General features: G+C 42.5%; 1 protein-coding gene across 1 annotated transcript in view; it reads left to right on the forward strand.

Moving 5' to 3' along the window:
- The window catches only part of COL4A1 (collagen type IV alpha 1 chain), a 207,563-nt gene that overhangs the window by 95,226 nt on the left and 90,490 nt on the right, over window positions 1–21,847 (forward strand). The window contains exons 10-17 of the mRNA XM_044284161.1: window positions 480–542; window positions 3,352–3,387; window positions 3,475–3,516; window positions 4,826–4,906; window positions 17,807–17,851; window positions 18,232–18,291; window positions 20,004–20,048; window positions 20,457–20,510. Of these exons, the coding sequence (XP_044140096.1) occupies window positions 480–542; window positions 3,352–3,387; window positions 3,475–3,516; window positions 4,826–4,906; window positions 17,807–17,851; window positions 18,232–18,291; window positions 20,004–20,048; window positions 20,457–20,510 (426 nt within the window). The remainder of the gene's footprint in view (window positions 1–479; window positions 543–3,351; window positions 3,388–3,474; window positions 3,517–4,825; window positions 4,907–17,806; window positions 17,852–18,231; window positions 18,292–20,003; window positions 20,049–20,456; window positions 20,511–21,847) is intronic.

The raw sequence follows: 21,847 nt of genomic DNA on the forward strand, positions 1-21,847 counted from the left end.
TATATATTTTTTTATTTTGACTTTTATTTTTTGATTTTTTTTAGCCCCTCTAGGAGGCTAAAAAAAGTTACTTAGATTTATTTTAGCTTATACTGTAGTTCCATAGAACTGCAGTATAAGTGCAGTTTGCAGTTATCCTATGTTGACCTGCCATCTGCAGGCCTCCATAGGAACTGCAGCTCTAATATGCTGAGTCTCTTCAGGGAGACTCAGCGCATTAGAACGAAGGACCAGCTTCCACAGCTGCCGCACTGGGGAGCCGGTCCTAACTTGGAAACGCGCACTTCCGGGTTTTTCATAATTTAGATGCTATGGTCACCCTTGACCATCACATCTAAAGGGTAAAATCCCTGCAATCTGCATTTTTGGCGGTTGCAGATATTAGCCATGTGCCTCTGCTGTTTGAAAATACCTTTCCAGCACTGTACAGGTTGCGTTAATATTACCATTGTTAATATATTGCATGTATGTTCTTACAGGGTACACCTGGGTTGCCTGGTTTAGAAGGCCCAGTAGGTCCTCCCGGTCTAACAGGACGTACTGTAAGTATCTATTTTAAAAATGTTAGAAAAATACATATTGTGCTCACGGTTGTTTATATTTTACCAAATTAGGACTTAAAGGTAAAGCCACACACAACAGCTGCTGGGTGGCCCAAACTAAGAACAGTAACAGTAATATTCATCATATTTATTTATATAGCACAATATATTCCACAGCACTTTACAATCAGAGGGTACATGGACAACCAAAATTAGATATTACTGAGTAGCAAACTAATCAACAATTCAAGCTTACAATCTATGAGGAAATAGAGTTGGCAGGAAAGGTAAAAAGTGATTGTTTTGTACAACGATCTGGCCATCTTAACTAAATAAGTTAACTAAATGAGCCGTCACCAGCCAGTATATGTAGTGCTTTTTAGTGCATGGGATGTGGTGGATATTGTTAACTGAGAGAATCAGGCTCATTCAGGATGGAGAGCACAAGTAGGGTGGTAGAGATCGATGAGGGAGGAGATATAGGGGGTGCAGAACTGTAGAGAGCTCTGTGGATGAGAAGAACTTTAATTCTATACTGTATGTGTAACCAGTGCAGTGACTGGCACAAGGTGGAGACAACAGGGTAGTGACTGGACAGATAAATGAGCCTGGTTTTTGTGCTCAAGATAGAGTGGAGAGGGGAGAATTTAGTCTGCTTACAGTAATCAAGATGAGAATGGATCAAAGCAACAATGAGAGTGTCACAGTCAGAAAAGGGTAGGTTCTAGAGGTGTCTCTGAGGAGTAGACAATGATTGAATATAGCAGGCAAAGGAAAGCTCTGAATCATACCCCATACTGCCTAGGAATTATGGCAGTGCTACACACTGAGAGTGGGTATTTTAGGTAGGTAGGTTAGGAAATAGTAGGTAGCTTAGAAGATGGTGAAAACACAAAGAGGAAGATTTATCATCTCCCTGTACTGTTTTTATGATGTATGTAAGAAAGTCACAAACACCACATTTTCAACTTTTTAAATGCTACTGTGACAAAATTTTGTTGCAAATGGCGTTCCTATGCTGCCCAAAAAGGGAGCATGGCAAGGGTGTGGCAGGGCCAGCACCTAGGTCCATTATTTTCATTTACACCAGCTCCGAGCTGCCATGCATTTCAGATGCATGGTCTCCTGGAAGATGCACCTAAGTTATGACACATCTTCCAGCAGCTCAGGGCATATCAAGACTGCTGTTGAAATGCAGGTCATGATTAATGTTCCCCAAAGAGTTTAGGGGAGATGCAGTTTTCAAAACAATTGTTAACAACGATCAAGTTTTGCGGGAAAATTTACTGTTTACCTGCAAAATGATGTGCCCATTATCAATCGCATTGAACACTTCACCCATTTGAGAAGGTAAACAGTGTGGTTTTTAGCGGCTTGTGACCATGTCTCAGCTGCCTTTTAGCTGCTGACATTTGCCCACTAAATGCGTGTTTTAATTATACAGTTTTTTTTTATTATAGTGATAGTTTGTTTTCAATAACTTTCATTGTATAATTCGCCTAAAATGGCAAGGGTAGTTAATAGATGTGATCTTGTCATGTAGCATCTCTCCAGGAGTTCTGTCTCACTCAGGACTCCTTTACTTATCCCCCCTGCCCTCTCTATTGACTTGTATTGACATGTGTAATATGGTACTTCAATGGAGATGATCTGTCATGGTTTAAAGGGGTTATCCTGGAAAAGATAATGATGACCTATCCTCAAGATAGTTCATCATTATCACATTGGCGGGGATCCAAATCCTGGCACCCCCACCGATCAGCTGTTTCAGGGAGCCAATATACTCACCGGAACTCTGGTGAGCACTGCAGGCACCTGCCAGCTTTCCAAACACAGTGCTGTACATCATATAGCGGCTGTGCTTGGTATTACAGCTCAGCCCTATTGACTTTAATGGGGTTGAGCTGCAGGTAGGCCATCTGACTGACGTAAGGGGATGTCACTGGTCTAGGAAGAGTCCACGGCACTCATGGAGCACCCAGCCTCTTCTAACAGATCTCATATTGATGGCCATAATTAAGTCTAAAGCTCCAAAATGTCAAATGAATAAAAGAGGGTGAAAGAAAAATAAAAAAGGCAAATAACTAATACAAATGAAGCAAGTCCTTTCAAGCAAAAGTCAGATAGCATGTTGGAAAGATGTACCGGTAAATCATTTTCTGTATATGGAACAGTAGCTTCTTCGTGCCCTATTACACTGCCATAGGATCGGGAATGAGCATTCATATGAATGGTAATTCCCCATAATTGGCCCTTGCAATTGTGCTGCAGATCAGCCAATGCTCATTTGACTGATTACATCTTTTAGACTGCCTGTTGGGAATTTATCATGTTCATTATCAGTGGTCAAAATTCTTTTGATCAATTATGGATTTGTGTATCTTTGCATATTTACTTAAGTTAACTTGACTATATAGTTTAAATGGCAGGAAAACCTTTTTTTAACCATAACTAAAATATCTACAGTAATATGTCTGAAATGTGATAATGTTATATGTCGTGAATTTTCGTTTATTTGCCATATTTTCTATAGCTTCAAGTTTACTGGTGAGCAAATGAACAAATGTCTTTCATTTTCTTTCCATGCATCCCCATTGAAATCTGTCCAAGCGTTACAAGAAACTATTATTATTATTTATTTGAAAGTGCCATTCATTCCATGTTGCTGTACATCAAGAGGGGCTTACAAATACATAATATAATATAAACTAATAGTCTGTTAATATTATAGATGTCCTAGGTGATCTACTATAAACAGATCATTGTATTTTATATATACTTCTAAGACCTTATCTCTGTTTCATTTCAGGGACCACCTGGTCCACCTGGTCCTCCGGGACCAAAGGTAGGTGTAGGTTATATCTTAAAAAAATATCAGTCAACTTTAACATAAAACATTTCTGTAAAGGCCCTTTATTTTGTACCTCTATAGGGCTCAATGGGGCTAAGCTCCAATGGACCACAGGGTGAAAAGGTGAGTATTGTTTATATTATGAGTAGATAACAGTAGATAAATCAGTATAGGACCAAATTCTGTGGAAGTCAAATGTGTTGAAGATTTTTTTTTTTAATGAGACACAGCATTTTGGAAAACTCAGACTATACAAAGCCGTATAGCTATAATTATTAATCGATTAATTTAATTATTTAAAGAATGAATTAATTTAGCTTTTTAACACTGTCCAGTAAAGCTATACAACATACAGCGTTGGTACTGTATATTATAGAGAGGCCGCAGCACTCGTCTGAATGCTCAGGACTCTACAAACTATTGATCGGTAGTGGGTGCCGGGAGTTGTACCTCCACTGATCAGATACTGATGATCTGTCACGAAGATAGGTCATCAATATATAACTCCCAGAAAATGAACACAGTTAAGGAAAGGTGTGATCCAGGTATGTATTGACAATATAGGCATTATGGCAGTTTTCCCTCAAATGTAGCTTGCTAACCCAAATGGTGTTGTCCAACTTTGTTGTGCTTCTTTTCAGCCTAGCCATCCCAGCCATCCCAAGTCTTTATATAACGTCAACTTGGTTCAAAACCATTGTTATTGTGTGATGTTATAAGGAACTGAGCACTGTCTTACTCTGTGCACAATTATGAAGCGAATTCATGGGACATATTGCTAATTCTAATTATGTTTTACAAGCATGCTCGAAACATTTAGTGTAGTTATCATGTGGTTTGGACAAGTGATCCAGATGGGCTCTAGCTATTTATGCATTCAATACATATGGTTTGTTAATCAGGCAACTGCATTGAATTTTTTTCAAGAAAATGTTGCCTTTATTATTTTATACAGTCTGCACAGCTAACTGACAGCTTTGAGTAAGATATTTTAGATACTCATTTTTCTCACACAGTGAGGGCTCTGTTCATGTTATTATTAAATGCAGATTCTGTGGGCACCATGGCTCAGATCAACTAATGTGTCTGCACCAAAAATTAATCTAAAAAGTTGCACAAATTGGTGCTATTTGGTGCACTTAGGGTTTCTACACTTTATTCTGACAGGCTCAACAAGGGGTAGGGTTTCGTTGTAAAGAAGCGAGCCTACAATGTGCCAAAAATTGTGTCACAAACATGACTTAAAAATCTGTCTTAAAGTAAGCCACTTGGTATAGAATGAGTGAAAAGTATATGTTCCTGGACCACATTTATCCCCCAGACTGAGCCATTCTGATAAATCTGGTGCAGGTCTAGACAGTCTGTCTAAGCTTAAGCCAACCTTTAGGATAAGTAAATATGGGCCTGTGTCTTTTTATCTTTACTTTGGTAGGGTGAACCAGGACCACCTGGGCCTCCGGGTCAACAAGGCCCAGCATCTCATGGAAAAGGTGCAGTTTGGTACCGAGATAAGGTAACATAGCGTTTTATTAAATACCATAATACTTATTTATACCTGCAAGTTGTCTTTATGATGTGAGAACTACAATTTTGAATGGTGTCAAGGAGGGACAAGTGGAGAGGCAAAATGTTTAATTACATTGGACCCTCATAGTATAGTTATATACTAATGATTAGAGAGTAGGGATGAGCGAACTCGAACTGTATAGTTCGGGTTCGTACCGAATTTTGGGGTGTCCGTGACACGGACCCGAACCCGGACATTTTCGTAAAAGTCCGGGTTCGGGTTCGGTGTTCGTCGCTTTCTTCGCGCTTTTGTGACGCTTTCTTGGCGCTTTTTGAAAGGCTGCAAAGCAGCCAATCAACAAGCGTCATACTACTTGCCCCAAGAGGCCATCACAGCCATGCCTACTATTGGCATGGCTGTGATTGGCCAGAGCACCATGTGACCCAGCCTCTATTTAAGCTGGAGTCACATAGCGCCGCCCGTCACTCTGCTCTGATTAGCGTAGGGAGAGGTTGCGGCTGCGACAGTAGGGCGAGATTAGGCAGATTAACTCCTCCAAAGGACTTGATTAACTGATCGATCTGCAGCTGTGGATCATTGAGCTGCTGATCCTCAATTGCTCACTGTTTTTAGGCTGCCCAGACCGTTTGTCAGTCACATTTTTCTGGGGTGATCGGCGGCCATTTTGTGTCTTGTGGTGCGCCAGCACAAGCTGCGACCAAGTGCATTTAACCCTCAATGGTGTGGTTGTTTTTTGGCTAAAGCCTACATCAGGGTGAAGCTGTCACACCAAGTGCATTTAACCAGCAATAGTCTGTTCATTTTTTGGCCATATACAAAATCAGGGGCAAGCTGCGCCTGTCACCAAGTGCATTTAACCCTCAATGGTGTGGTTGTTTTTTGGCTAAAGCCTACATCAGGGTGAAGCTGTCACACCAAGTGCATTTAACCAGCAATAGTCTGTTCATTTTTTGGCCATATACTAAATCAGGGGCAAGCTGCGCCTGTCACCAAGTGCATTTAACCCTCAATGGTGTGGTTGTTTTTTGGCTAAAGCCTACATCAGGGTGAAGCTGTCACACCAAGTGCATTTAACCAGCAATAGTCTGTTTATTTTTTGGCCATATCCCAGTCTAATTCTGTCACTAAATCCATACCGGTCACCCAGCGCCTAAATACTAGGCCTCAAATTTATATCCCGCTAAATCTGTCCTTAGTGCTGTAGCTGGGCGAGTTATTTAGTGTCCGTTCAAGCACATTTCTTGTTCTGGGTTGAAATACAATTCCCAATTTAGCAATTTCATAATTTAGTGGTTTCTGCTATATCAGAGCTATTTGAAATCTATCCCTAAAAGGGTATATAATATTCAAGGTGCACATTGGGTCCTTCAGAATAACTTCACACACACCCGCTACTGTGTATTTCCAAGTCTAATTCTGGCACTAAACCCATACCTGTCACCCAGCGCCTAAATACTAGGCCTCAAATTTATATCCCGCTAAATCTGTCCTTAGTGCTGTAGCTGGGCGAGTTATTTAGTGTCCGTTCAAGCACATTTCTTGTTCTGGGTTGAAATACAATTCCCAATTTAGCAATTTCATAATTTAGTGGTTTCTGCTATATCAGAGCTATTTGAAATCTATCCCTAAAAGGGTATATAATATTCAAGGTGCACATTGGGTCATTCAGAATAACTTCACACACACCCGCTACTGTGTATTTCCAAGTCTAATTCTGGCACTAAACCCATACCTGTCACCCAGCGCCTAAATACTAGGCCTCAAATTTATATCCCGCTAAATCTGTCCTTAGTGCTGTAGCTGGGCGAGTTATTTAGTGTCCGTTCAAGGACATTTCTTGTTCTGGGTTGAAATTCAATTCCCAATTTAGCAATTTCATAATTTAGTGGTTTCTGCTATATCAGAGCTATTTGAAATCTATCCCTAAAAGGGTATATAATATTCAAGGTGCACATTGGGTCATTCAGAATAACTTCACACACACCCGCTACTGTGTATTTCCAAGTCTAATTCTGTCACTAAACCCATACCTGTCACCCAGCGCCTAAATACTAGGCCTCAAATTTATATCCCGCTAAATCTGTCCCTAGTGCTGTAGCTGGGCGAGTTATTTAGTGTCCGTTCAAGCACATTTCTTGTTCTGGGTTGAAATACAATTCCCAATTTAGCAATTTCATAATTTAGTGGTTTCTGCTATATCAGAGCTATTTGAAATCTATCCCTAAAAGGGTATATAATATTCAAGGTGCACATTGGGTCATTCAGAATAACTTCACACACACCCGCTACTGTGTATTTCCAAATCTAATTCTGTCACTAAACCCATACCTGTCACCCAGCGCCTAAATACTAGGCCTCAAATTTATATCCCGCTAAATCTGTCCCTAGTGCTGTAGCTGGGCGAGTTATTTAGTGTCCGTTCAAGCACATTTCTTGTTCTGGGTTGAAATACAATTCCCAATTTAGCAATTTCATAATTTAGTGGTTTCTGCTATATCAGAGCTATTTGAAATCTATCCCTAAAAGGGTATATAATATTCAAGGTGCACATTGGGTCATTCAGAATAACTTCACACACACCCGCTACTGTGTATTTCCAAGTCTAATTCTGTCACTAAACCCATACCTGTCACCCAGCGCCTAAATACTAGGCCTCAAATTTATATCCCGCTAAATCTGTCCCTAGTGCTGTAGCTGGGCGAGTTATTTAGTGTCCGTTCAAGCACATTTCTTGTTCTGGGTTGAAATACAATTCCCAATTTAGCAATTTCATAATTTAGTGGTTTCTGCTATATCAGAGCTATTTGAAATCTATCCCTAAAAGGGTATATAATATTCAAGGTGCACATTGGGTCATTCAGAATAACTTCACACACACCCGCTACTGTGTATTTCCAAGTCTAATTCTGGCACTAAACCCATACCTGTCACCCAGCGCCTAAATACTAGGCCTCAAATTTATATCCCGCTAAATCTGTCCTTAGTGCTGTAGCTGGGCGAGTTATTTAGTGTCCGTTCAAGCACATTTCTTGTTCTGGGTTGAAATACAATTCCCAATTTAGCAATTTCATAATTTAGTGGTTTCTGCTATATCAGAGCTATTTGAAATCTATCCCTAAAAGGGTATATAATATTCAAGGTGCACATTGGGTCATTCAGAATAACTTCACACACACCCGCTACTGTGTATTTCCAAGTCTAATTCTGTCACTAAACCCATACCTGTCACCCAGCGCCTAAATACTAGGCCTCAAATTTATATCCCGCTAAATCTGTCCCTAGTGCTGTAGCTGGGCGAGTTATTTAGTGTCCGTTCAAGCACATTTCTTGTTCTGGGTTGAAATACAATTCCCAATTTAGCAATTTCATAATTTAGTGGTTTCTGCTATATCAGAGCTATTTGAAATCTATCCCTAAAAGGGTATATAATATTCAAGGTGCACATTGGGTCATTCAGAATAACTTCACACACACCCGCTACTGTGTATTTCCAAGTCTAATTCTGGCACTAAACCCATACCTGTCACCCAGCGCCTAAATACTAGGCCTCAAATTTATATCCCGCTAAATCTGTCCTTAGTGCTGTAGCTGGGCGAGTTATTTAGTGTCCGTTCAAGCACATTTCTTGTTCTGGGTTGAAATACAATTCCCAATTTAGCAATTTCATAATTTAGTGGTTTCTGCTATATCAGAGCTATTTGAAATCTATCCCTAAAAGGGTATATAATATTCAAGGTGCACATTGGGTCATTCAGAATAACTTCACACACACCCGCTACTGTGTATTTCCAAGTCTAATTCTGGCACTAAACCCATACCTGTCACCCAGCGCCTAAATACTAGGCCTCAAATTTATATCCAGCTAAATCTGTCCCTAGTGCTGTAGCTGGGCGAGTTATTTAGTGTCCGTTCAAGCACATTTCTTGTTCTGGGTTGAAATACAATTCCCAATTTAGCAATTTCATAATTTAGTGGTTTCTGCTATATCAGAGCTATTTGAAATCTATCCCTAAAAGGGTATATAATATTCAAGGTGCACATAGGGTCATTCAGAATAACTTCACACACCCGCTACTGTGCATTTCCAAATCTAATTCTGTCACTAAACCCATACCTGTCACCCAGCGCCTAAATACTAGGCCTCAAATTTATATCCCGCTAAATCTCTCGTTACCGCTGTCCTGTTGTGGCTGGGAAAGTTATTTAGTGTCCGTCAAAGCACATTTTTTGTTCTGGGTTGAAATACAATTCCCAATTTAGCAATTTCATAATTTAGTCGTTTCTGCTATATCAGAGCTATTTGAAATCTATCCCTAAAAGGGTATATAATATTCAAGGTGCACATTGGGTCATTCAGAATAACTTCACACACACCCGCTACTGTGTATTTCCAAGTCTAATTCTGTCACTAAACCCATACCTGTCACCCAGCGCCTAAATACTAGGCCTCAAATTTATATCCTGCTAAATCTCTCGTTAACGCTGTCCTGTTGTGGCTGGGAAAGTTATTTAGTGTCCGTCAAAGCACATTTTTTGTTCTGGGTTTAAATACAATTCCCAATTTAACAATTTCATAATTTAGTGGTTTCTGCTATATCAGAGCTATTTGAAATCTATCCCTAAAAGGGTATATAATATTCAAGGTGCACATTGGGTCATTCAGAATAACTTCACACACACCCGCTACTGTGTATTTCCAAGTCTAATTCTGTCACTAAACCCATACCTGTCACCCAGCGTCTAAATACTAGGCCTCAAATTTATATCCTGCTAAATCTCTCGTTACCGCTGTCCTGTTGTGGCTGGGAAAGTTATTTAGTGTCCGTCAAAGCACATTTTTTGTTCTGGGTTGAAGTACAATTCCCAATTTAGCAATTTCATAATTTAGTGGTTCCTGCTATATCAGAGCTATTTGAAATCTATCCCAAAAAGGGTATATAATATTCAAGGTGCACATAGGGTCATTCAGAATAACTTCACACACACGCTTCTGTGCATTTCCAAGTCTAATTCTGTCACTAAATCCATACCGGTCACCCAGCGCCTAAATACTAGGCCTCAAATTTATATCCCGCTGAATTTGAATACAATACATTGGGCCAAATAATATATTTGTTGTTGTGGTGAACCATAACAATGAGAAAAACATCTAGTAAGGGACGCGGACGTGGACATGGTCGTGGTGGTGTTAGTGGACCCTCTGGTGCTGGGAGAGGACGTGGCCGTTCTGCCACATCCACACGTCCTAGTGTACCAACTACCTCAGGTCCCAGTAGCCGCCAGAATTTACAGCGATATATGGTGGGGCCCAATGCCGTTCTAAGGATGGTAAGGCCTGAGCAGGTACAGGCATTAGTCAATTGGGTGGCCGACAGTGGATCCAGCACGTTCACATTATCTCCCACCCAGTCTTCTGCAGAAAGCGCACAGATGGCGCCTGAAAACCAACCCCATCAGTCTGTCACATCACCCCCATGCATACCAGGGAAACTGTCTCAGCCTCAAGTTATGCAGCAGTCTCTTATGCTGTTTGAAGACTCCGCTGGCAGGGTTTCCCAAGGGCATCCACCTAGCCCTTCCCCAGCGGTGAAAGACATAGAATGCACTGACGCACAACCACTTATGTTTCCTGATGATGAGGACATGGGAATACCACCTCAGCATGTCTCTGATGATGACGAAACACAGGTGCCAACTGCTGCGTCTTTCTGCAGTGTGCAGACTGAACAGGAGGTCAGGGATCAAGACTGGGTGGAAGACGATGCAGGGGACGATGAGGTCCTAGACCCCACATGGAATGAAGGTCGTGCCACTGACTTTCACAGTTCGGAGGAAGAGGCAGTGGTGAGACCGAGCCAACAGCGTAGCAAAAGAGGGAGCAGTGGGCAAAAGCAGAACACCCGCCGCCAAGAGACTCCGCCTGCTACTGACCGCCGCCATCTGGGACCGAGCACCCCAAAGGCAGCTTCAAGGAGTTCCCTGGCATGGCACTTCTTCAAACAATGTGCTGACGACAAGACCCGAGTGGTTTGCACGCTGTGCCATCAGAGCCTGAAGCGAGGCATTAACGTTCTGAACCTGAGCACAACCTGCATGACCAGGCACCTGCATGCAAAGCATGAACTGCAGTGGAGTAAACACCTTAAAACCAAGGAAGTCACTCAGGCTCCCCCTGCTACCTCTTCTGCTGCTGCCGCCTCGGCCTATTCTGCTGCTGCCGCCTCGGCCTCTTCCTCCGCCTCTGGAGGAACGTTGGCACCTGCCGCCCAGCAAACAGGGGATGTACCACCAACACCACCACCACCACCTCCGTCACCAAGCGTCTCAACCATGTCACACGCCAGCGTTCAGCTCTCCATCTCACAAACATTTGATAGAAAGCGTAAATTCCCACCTAGCCACCCTCGATCCCTGGCCCTGAATGCCAGCATTTCTAAACTACTGGCCTATGAAATGCTGTCATTTAGGCTGGTGGACACAGACAGCTTCAAACAGCTCATGTCGCTTGCTGTCCCACAGTATGTTGTTCCCAGCCGGCACTACTTCTCCAAGAGAGCCGTGCCTTCCCTGCACAACCAAGTATCCGATAAAATCAAGTGTGCACTGCGCAATGCCATCTGTGGCAAGGTCCACCTAACCACAGATACGTGGACCAGTAAGCACGGCCAGGGACGCTATATCTCCCTAACTGCACACTGGGTAAATGTAGTGGCAGCTGGGCCCCAGGCGGAGAGCTGTTTGGCGCACGTCCTTCCGCCGCCAAGGATCGCAGGGCAACATTCTTTGCCTCCTGTTGCCACCTCCTCCTTCTCGGCTTCCTCCTCCTCTTCTTCCACCTGCTCATCCAGTCAGCCACACACCTTCACCACCAACTTCAGCACAGCCCGGGGTAAACGTCAGCAGGCCATTCTGAAACTCATATGTTTGGGGGACAGGCCCCACACCGCACAGGAGTTGTGGCGGGGTATAGAACAACAGACCGACGAGTGGTTGCTGCCGGTGAGCCTCAAGCCCGGCCTGGTGGTGTGTGATAATGGGCGAAATCTCGTTGCAGCTCTGGGACTAGCCAATTTGACGCACATCCCTTGCTTGGCGCATGTGCTGAATTTGGTGGTGCAGAAGTTCATTCACAACTACCCCGACATGTCAGAGCTGCTGCATAAAGTGCGGGCCGTCTGTTCGCGCTTCCGGCGTTCACATCCTGCTGCTGCTCGCCTGTCTGCGCTACAGCGTAACTTCGGCCTTCCCGCTCACCGCCTCATATGCGACGTGCCCACCAGGTGGAACTCCACCTTGCACATGCTGGACAGACTGTGCGAGCAGCAGCAGGCCATAGTGGAGTTTCAGCTGCAGCACGCACGGGTCAGTCGCACTACAGAACAGCACCACTTCACCACCAATGACTGGGCCTCCATGCGAGACCTGTGTGCCCTGTTGCGCTGTTTCGAGTACTCCACCAACATGGCCAGTGGCGATGACACCGTTATCAGCGTTACAATACCACTTCTATGTCTCCTTGAGAAAACACTTAGGGCGATGATGGAAGAGGAGGTGGCCCAGGAGGAGGAGGAGGAGGAGGAGGAAGAGGGGTCATTTTTAGCACTTTCAGGCCAGTCTCTTCGAAGTGACTCAGAGGGAGGTTTTTGGCAACAGCAGAGGCCAGGTACAAATGTGACCAGCCAGGGCCCACTACTGGAGGACGAGGAGGACGAGGATGAGGAGGAGGTGGAGGAGGATGAGGATGAAGCATGGTCACAGCGGGGTGGCACCCAACGCAGCTCGGGTCCATCACTGGTGCGTGGCTGGGGGGAAAGGCAGGACGATGACGATACGCCTCCCACAGAGGACAGCTTGTCCTTATCCCTGGGCAGCCTGGCACACATGAGCGACTACATGCTGCAGTGCCTGCGCAACGACAGCAGAGTTGCCCACATTTTAACCTGTGCGGACTACTGGGTTGCCACCCTGCTGGATCCACGCTACAAAGACAATGTGCCCACCTTACTTCCTGCACTGGAGCGTGATAGGAAGATGCGCGAGTACAAGCGCACGTTGGTAGACGCGCTACTGAGAGCATTCCCAAATGTCACAGGGGAACAAGTGGAAGCCCAAGGCCAAGGCAGAGGAGGAGCAAGAGGTCGCCAAGGCAGCTGTGTCACGGCCAGCTCCTCTGAGGGCAGGGTTAGCATGGCAGAGATGTGGAAAAGTTTTGTCAACACGCCACAGCTAACTGCACCACCACCTGATACGCAACGTGTTAGCAGGAGGCAACATTTCACTAACATGGTGGAACAGTACGTGTGCACACCCCTCCACGTACTGACTGATGGTTCGGCCCCATTCAACTTCTGGGTCTCTAAATTGTCCACGTGGCCAGAGCTAGCCTTTTATGCCTTGGAGGTGCTGGCCTGCCCGGCAGCCAGCGTTTTGTCTGAACGTGTATTCAGCACGGCAGGGGGCGTCATTACAGACAAACGCAGCCGCCTGTCTACAGCCAATGTGGACAAGCTGACGTTCATAAAAATGAACCAGGCATGGATCCCACAGGACCTGTCCGTCCCTTGTCCAGATTAGACATTAACTACCTCCCCATAACCATATATTATTGGACTCCAGGGCACTTCCTCATTCAATCCTATTTTTATTTTCATTTTACCATTATATTGCGATGCTACCCAAAGTTGAATGAACCTCTCCTCTGCCTGTGTGCTAGGCCTAAATATATGCCAATGGACTGTTGCAGTGGTGGCTGACGTGAAGCCTCATTCTCTGCTATGACATGCAGACTAATTCTCTGCTGACATGAAGACAGATTCTCTGTTACGGGACCTCCCTCCTCTGCCTGGGTGCTGGGCCTAAATATATGCCAATGGACTGTTGCAGTGGTGGGTGACGTGAAGCCTCATTCTCTGCTATGACATGCAGACTAATTCTCTGCTGACATGAAGACAGATTCTCTGTTACGGGACCTCTCTCCTCTGCCTGTGTGTGTGCTGGGCCTAAATATATGCCAATGGACTGTTGCAGTGGTGGCTGACGTGAAGCCTCATTCTCTGCTATGACATGCAGACTAATTCTCTGCTGACATGAAGACAGATTCTCTGTTACGGGACCTCTCTCCTCTGCCTGTGTGTGTGCTGGGCCTAAATATATGCCAATGGACTGTTGCAGTGGTGGCTGACGTGAAGCCTCATTCTCTGCTATGACATGCAGACTAATTCTCTGCTGACATGAAGCCAGATTGTCTGTTACGGGACCTCTCTCCTCTGCCTGTGTGTGTGCTGGGCCTAAATATATGCCAATGGACTGTTGCAGTGGTGGCTGACGTGAAGCCTCATTCTCTGCTATGACATGCAGACTAATTCTCTGCTGACATGAAGACAGATTCTCTGTTACGGGACCTCCCTCCTCTGCCTGGGTGCTGGGCCTAAATATATGCCAATGGACTGTTGCAGTGGTGGCTGACGTGAAGCCTCATTCTCTGCTATGACATGCAGACTGATTCTCTGCTGACATGAAGCCAGATCGTCTGTTACGGGACCTCTCTGCTCTGCCTGTGTGCTAGGCCTAAATATATGCCAATGGACTGTTGCAGTGGTGGGTGACGTGAAGCCTCATTCTCTGCTATGACATGCAGACTGATTCTCTGCTGTCATGAAGCCAGATTGTCTGTTACGGGACCTCTCTGCTCTGCCTGTGTGCTAGGCCTAAATATATGCCAATGGACTGTTGCAGTGGTGGGTGACGTGAAGCCTCATTCTCTGCTATGACATGCAGACTGATTCTCTGCTGACATGAAGCCAGATTGTCTGTTACGGGACCTCTCTCCTCTGCCTGTGTGCTAGGCCTAAATATATGCCAATGGACTGTTGCAGTGGTGGCTGACGTGAAGCCTCATTCTCTGCTATGACATGCAGACTAATTCTCTGCTGACATGAAGCCAGATCCTCTGTTACGGGACCTCTCTCCTCTGCCTGTGTGTGTGCTGGGCCTAAATATATGCCAATGGACTGTTGCAGTGGTGGCTGACGTGAAGCCTCATTCTCTGCTATGACATGCAGACTGATTCTCTGCTGACATGAAGCCAGATTCTCTGTTACGGGACCTCTCTCCTCTGCCTGTGTGTGTGCTGGGCCTAAATATATGCCAATGGACTGTTGCAGTGGTGGCTGACGTGAAGCCTCATTCTCTGCTATGACATGCAGACTAATTCTCTGCTGACATGAAGACAGATTCTCTGTTACGGGACCTCCCTCCTCTGCCTGGGTGCTGGGCCTAAATATATGCCAATGGACTGTTGCAGTGGTGGCTGACGTGAAGCCTCATTCTCTGCTATGACATGCAGACTAATTCTCTGCTGACATGAAGACAGATTCTCTGTTACGGGACCTCTCTCCTCTGCCTGGGTGCCGGGGCCTAAATATCTGAGAATGGACTGTTCCAGTGGTGGGTGACGGGAAGCCAGATTCTCTGCTATGGAACCTCTCTCCAATTGATTTTGGTTAATTTTTATTTATTTAATTTTTATTTTAATTCATTTCCCTATCCACATTTGTTTGCAGGGGATTTACCTACATGTTGCTGCCTTTTGCAGCCCTCTAGCTCTTTCCTGGGCTGTTTTACAGCCTTTTTAGTGCCGAAAAGTTCGGGTCCCCATTGACTTCAATGGGGTTCGGGTTCGGGACGAAGTTCGGATCGGGTTCGGATCCCGAACCCGAACATTTCCGGGATGTTCGGCCGAACTTCTCGAACCCGAACATCCAGGTGTTCGCTCAACTCTATTAGAGAGCAATCATGATAAAACCATTCATCCAAAGGGATAATCATTTCACAGTTGTACCCAAAATCTATTCTATTCCACCAAATCAAAGGTTTTTAGATTCTCCACAGTTCATGCTTTTTTAGGCATAGAGTGAGATTGATATGTATATTTTCAAATGTTTACCATTGCTGAACAGGTCAGTAGTTCCCGTGGTCCGTTCCCAGTTTGGATTAAAACCAATCATTGTATCTTTCATGAGTGTCAGTAAAATTTAAAATGTGTAAATTAATATAATGAGATATTTCAGGCCATATTATGTTACTGTATAATATAAACTATTTACTCATATTTTCTGTATAATTATTACTATGCAAGTCCTATAAATATTACTACACTTGATTTGTACAATAAAAGGTTGGTGCATAAAATGAGCATGCTCAGACTAGGGTTAAATGTGTGTAAGTAACTGGTTACTGGTTACTAAAGGTACATATTCAGATTAGATCATTGTTACCAGTGCGGTAAAGCATGCTCAGACTAGGGTTAAATGTATATAAGTAACTGGCTCAGGGATAGAAAACAAACTGGTTACTAAAGGTACATATTCAGATTAGATCATTGTTACCAGTGGGGTAAAGCATGCTCAGACTAGGGTTAAATGTATATAAGTAACTGGCTCAGTGATAGAAAACAAACTGGTTACTAAAGGTACATATTCAGATTTGGTCATTGTTACCAGTGGGGTACCCCAGGATTCAGTATTGGGCCCTATTCTCTTTAATATATTCATTAATGATGACTATTTTTCGGATGGATTGCACAGAATAATGTCAATGTTTACAGATGATACTAAACTGTGTAATATAATGAACACAAAAGAGGACAGTACACTGCTACAGCCTGGCAAGAATGTTAAAATAAATTAAAAAATCATTTTTTTAAACTTGTAATAAAACAGTGGGGGCCTCTACCCCCAAAAACCTATCCAGGCTATGAGGGAGTCCTTAGTGAATGTAGAGAGAATTTGCTCTGCATTACATATTCATCCACTGTCTTTTAACACCCTGGAGCTTTAGTCCTTACGAATAGCCCCATAAAGATTTCCCCCATTTGATTACTCTACGTTGCTTACTGCATAATAGAGCTCAGTACTTAAGTCTCTCCCAAGCTACAGTATATTTCTATAGTGTCCTCTAATCACATATTGTCAGCTGAAAAACTACATGAATTGCCAAAACCCAAACTTTCTCCCTAGAGCATAGAAAGCCCTGGTTTGCTAATCTTAGGTGCACTGTACGTCACAGAAAATTCTGCTGAAAACTTACTCCTGATAAATGCTAGTTTATATGTTAATACACTCCTCAGCATTGAAATAGCTACACCAAGAAGCAGCAGCTGTAAGGTTACTCAAATTGAGGAAGTAGCAGATGATCAAAATTTCAAGCAGCTAGCTTTAATATGTGGCATGTGAGAGGGGCATAAAAGAAAAATGAAAACATTTTTTTTTAGCAACATGAAAGCTCAAAAATCATGTGGGATGATTTTGTGTCCCAGGAGCCAATTTTCAACAGGAAAAGACTAGGACACATATTTCTCGTGCTGCTGTGAGAAACCTGCATGGCCTCAATGTGCTACCATGGCCTGCAGCATCTCCCTACTTGTCTCCCATCAAGCACATCTGGGATGTCATTGGTCAGCCATTGCAAAGGGAGCTGCCAGCAGCGGATCTTGATGATTTACATGCCTAAGTGCATTCAGCGTGGCAGAACATTCCTCATACAAACATTAATAACTTCATTGATAGCATGCCAAGGCCTGTAAGTGTGTGTATTTCTGCGCATGGTGCTCATACTTCATCCCGAATAATTGAGATGTCTTAAATATTTTGTTTCTATTTATTATAATGTGCATATCATTAACATGTCTATCGATCCTGTAATTTCCATAGTTCCATGACTTTTCCTTATTGGTGTTGCAATTCCAATGTTGAGAAGTGTATGTTACAGCAATAAAATTCACCATAACTTGTCTGCTTTTGTTACTGGTTGAAAATTAAAATGTTGTCGTTTACATAATACTCCTATTTATAATAACATGTGATATGATCTTTGCCCTCACGATAGGGAGAAAAAGGCATGCAAGGTGAAAAAGGTGACCAAGGTAATACGGTAAGTGTTTATCTCTTGTGTTTTGAAATATATAGCAGCAAATAAAATCTCTCAAGGGAACTACGGTAGTAATGCCTGTATTTCTGGCGGAATAAAATTGGGATGTTTTACAAACAAAAATACTCGTTTTGCTGGGGAAACTGCATTAAAATGGGAGTCCAGAAAAGTTATCAGAACTTTATACAAATAATAATAATCTTTTATTTATTTAGCACCAGCATATTTTGCATTACTTTACATATCATAGGGTACATATAATGATAAATCAGACATTACACAGTAACAAACTAATCAACAAATCAGACAATGGGAGTAAGGGCCCTGCACACTATTTCTAGATAAAACTTTATGCTGTGGTCATAACTTTTTTTTAACTTTAGGGTGAACCTGGATCCAGTATTAAAGGTGAAAAAGGAGAACCTGGAAAACCAGGTCCCAGAGTAAGTGCTTTCATTTATATTTTGATATAGTGATGGACGAACATCGGCCGGGACGTTTCGATAACATGCGTTCGCGGCAGGCCCCATTTACTTTATTGGCAGCCGAACCTCAAAAACATTCAGGTCATATTTTCAGCCAGCAAATACTTACTAGAAGTGCACAAAAAGTCCCACAACATGGACAGTGACATACCAGAGGGGGATAAATGGCAAAAATTCCCACAAAAAATATGTATTTTAATCAGGGGCCATTTTTATGCGTCTTAAAGGGAAACTCTCAAAAATGTGCCCTGCTGGAGCCTAGACATTTTTTATTTTAGGCCACGGGAGTACGGGTCCCAAAAATTAGGCATTCGCCTGACAGAAAAGAGCAAGTGATTATGTGGCTGGAGGTATATTAGACGGTCAGTGGATGACAATTTTACTGCAGGCCAGTGGACCATTGCTTTTGCTGTGGGATGCGACTAAGAAAATTTCAGGAAAGACCAACTAGAGCAGCTGAACTTTATTTGGGGTTAATCAGAGGCACTTTAAATGATGGCAGGTGTATGCTAACTCCTATTTAACATTATTTTAAATGTGATTGCTTAATTCTGAACACAGCTACATCCCCAGTTATAAGAGGGTGTGCACACTTATGCAACCACATTATTTTAGTGTTTTTTGTTTTCTTTTCTCTACCTCAAAGATTTCAGTTTATTTTTCAATTGAGTGGTACAGTTTATAGGTCACATTAAAGGTGGAAAAAGTTGTGAAATGATTTATCTTTGTCTTTTTTTTTACATCACAGAAACCTGACATTTTAACAGGGGTGTGAGGACTTTTTATATCCATTGTACCTGCAGTATCGCAGCAGAACCTCACACAACCGCTGCACAATACAAATGCACTATAATATACTTTCTATGTTAGAAAGTATATTATAGGTATAGCACACCCCTCAATCAGTTTTTTGGGGTGCAACAGGTATATCACATCAGTTGCAATTAGTTATTATTCCAATAGCGTTTGTCCCTCTATATAGCTGTAGTATCGCAGCAGAACCGCACACAACTGCTGCACAATACAAATGCACTATAATATACTTTCTATGTTAGAAAGTATATTAAAAGTATATCACTCCCCTCAGTATATCACACCTATCGATAGCACACCTATACCATTCCTTAAAGGACTTTTGTGGCCCTATTAGCTAGCGTTTGGTGTCCCTAGCAGCCTGTCCCTGCTCCACACAGCAACCTCTCCCTACACTGGCAAAACACAGAATGTAAAATGGCTGCCAGATCGGTTTCTGTTATAGGTTGGGGGTATGTCCATATGCTGAAACGTCTCATAGGCTGTCCTGTCCCACCTGATGGATGTGTCATGGGTCAAATTTTGGCACAATGCAAAAGGATATGGAGCATGCGAACATCCCCATGTGTTCGCATGTTCGGCAAATCGCGAACGAGCAAAATTCGCCTCGAAACGACCGCCGGGCGAACCGCAAGGCCATCTCTATTTTTATAGTGACAATCAAAGATTTATGTATTATAGAAGCACCTGATATAGCTGCTATGGGGCCTGTGGATAAATGGGACATCCACCTCCTAGGTTTCATACATCCCTTTGTAATATTAATCAGCCTGGGAATCATGCACACTACCTCTCTTACAATTCTAAAGATTATATGTAGTACATGTTGCTATTTTATATCTTTGTTTTTTATTTAGGGTAAACCTGGAAAAGATGGTGAAAGGGGAGAAAACGGACAGGAGGTAAGTATATTATCCCATAATATATATGTGTATAACATGAGATACTTCCATTTTTTGGAGTGTTTAGTGCATGATATTTTAGTGTTATACTTACACTTCTTGGTAATGTTTATAGCCAACAGTAGTGGTAGAAAGGTTGCTGCAGCTCAGCTTCCATTCACTTGAATGCATATTATGTATCTGCAAATTCGGATTACGTTTTGTAAAATGAAACATTATAACATTTTCCAACATACTATATACTATCCAATGTATACTTTTCAACAGACAAATAAAGTGGTATTTTGTTGGGAATAAAAATTGAGCATAAACTTTACTAAAGTTCAAAAGTCATTCAAATGTATTGAGTGAAACATAAATGTTGATGCTCCATTACAATATTTTTTATATATTCCTTAAAATATTCAGGGTATACCTGGTAGACAAGGATTTGATGGAATTCGAGGACAGGATGGACAGAAAGTAAGTACAACACAAACACACACACACTGTTTACAGATAAAGGTTACTATATGCCTGGACAAGAGATTTAGTTATTAGATTTCCTTTTCTTTATTAAACAGTATGATCTGGGTATGAGACTGAATGACCTGCACTGGTCTAAATTTGAGTCGAATTACAGGATTTCACTACTTTGTTACTTTAGCCCCTTTAAGCTGGCCAAACACATGTATGTTAGCTGCACCTGACACATGAGCTCACCCTTTAATGTGTATTGGGCTCTCCTGACTCTTAGTCAAACTCGGAATTAGGAGAGGTAGGTGTCTGCCAAACAAGTTTTCACCTGCCAGTTATCTTACGTGAATGTCTGGCTTTAGTCTACTTGTTTTTAGTTTTAAAAAGGTACAATACAGTAGTACAACATGGCTAGAGTATCTACAATACAATACAATGGTATATTAAAGCTATATTAAAAAAAAAGAAACATGCAATAAGGGTTAAAGAGTTAAATCAAAGATATATGATCCCTTGTGTTTCTTTTGGGCTACCTGTGACATTCCAGTGGATGATATGTTCTGTAGGGGGATTGCTTTTGTAATGTCAAGTTTTGCTGGGATCTTGACATCATTCATGTAGATATTAGTGTTGATACTCCTAGTAAGTATTCCTATACAGTAGAAGTCTCATATATTATTTTTTTTTTTAAGTGACTGGCTATGCAGCTATATAGTGTAGTGGTTAACGTTTAGGGCTGTGATGCAGAAGCTGTGAGTTCAAATCCTGTCACAAACTTTTTCAGAAATAGAGGCTAAACTTAATTTAAACATATATTTATACGTTTTTAGCCATAATATATTTACACATATTATTATATATTCAGAATATATAATATATTATAATATATGTAAATATATTATGGCTAAAACATCAGTAGTAGTTTCCCACATATTACGCATTCATATATATATCTCAGATCACCCTATATCGCCCTATAGGACACACCGGCCCATAAGACACACCTAGGTTTTAGAGGCGGACAATAAGAAAAAAAAAATGTTTCATTACACCTTCAGGTCAGACCACCAATCAGACCCCCAATGTTAATAAGACCCCAATAAGACCTTAAATCAGAACCCCAATCAGACCTCAGCTCAGACCCCAATGTAAATGACCCCAATCAGATCTCAGATAACAGCTCCATGCCTCTCATCAGCCCCTATGCCTCTCATAAGCCTCCATATCAGCCATTATGCCTCTCAGCCCCTATTATGCCTCTCTGCCCCATTATGAGCTATTATGCCTCTCAGCCCCCATTACCAGCTTTTATGCCCCCATTGTCAGCCCCATTAGCCCCCATT

The sequence above is a fragment of the Bufo gargarizans genome, chromosome 3 (genome assembly GCF_014858855.1).
Source record: "Bufo gargarizans isolate SCDJY-AF-19 chromosome 3, ASM1485885v1, whole genome shotgun sequence".
NCBI lineage: Eukaryota > Metazoa > Chordata > Amphibia > Anura > Bufonidae > Bufo > Bufo gargarizans.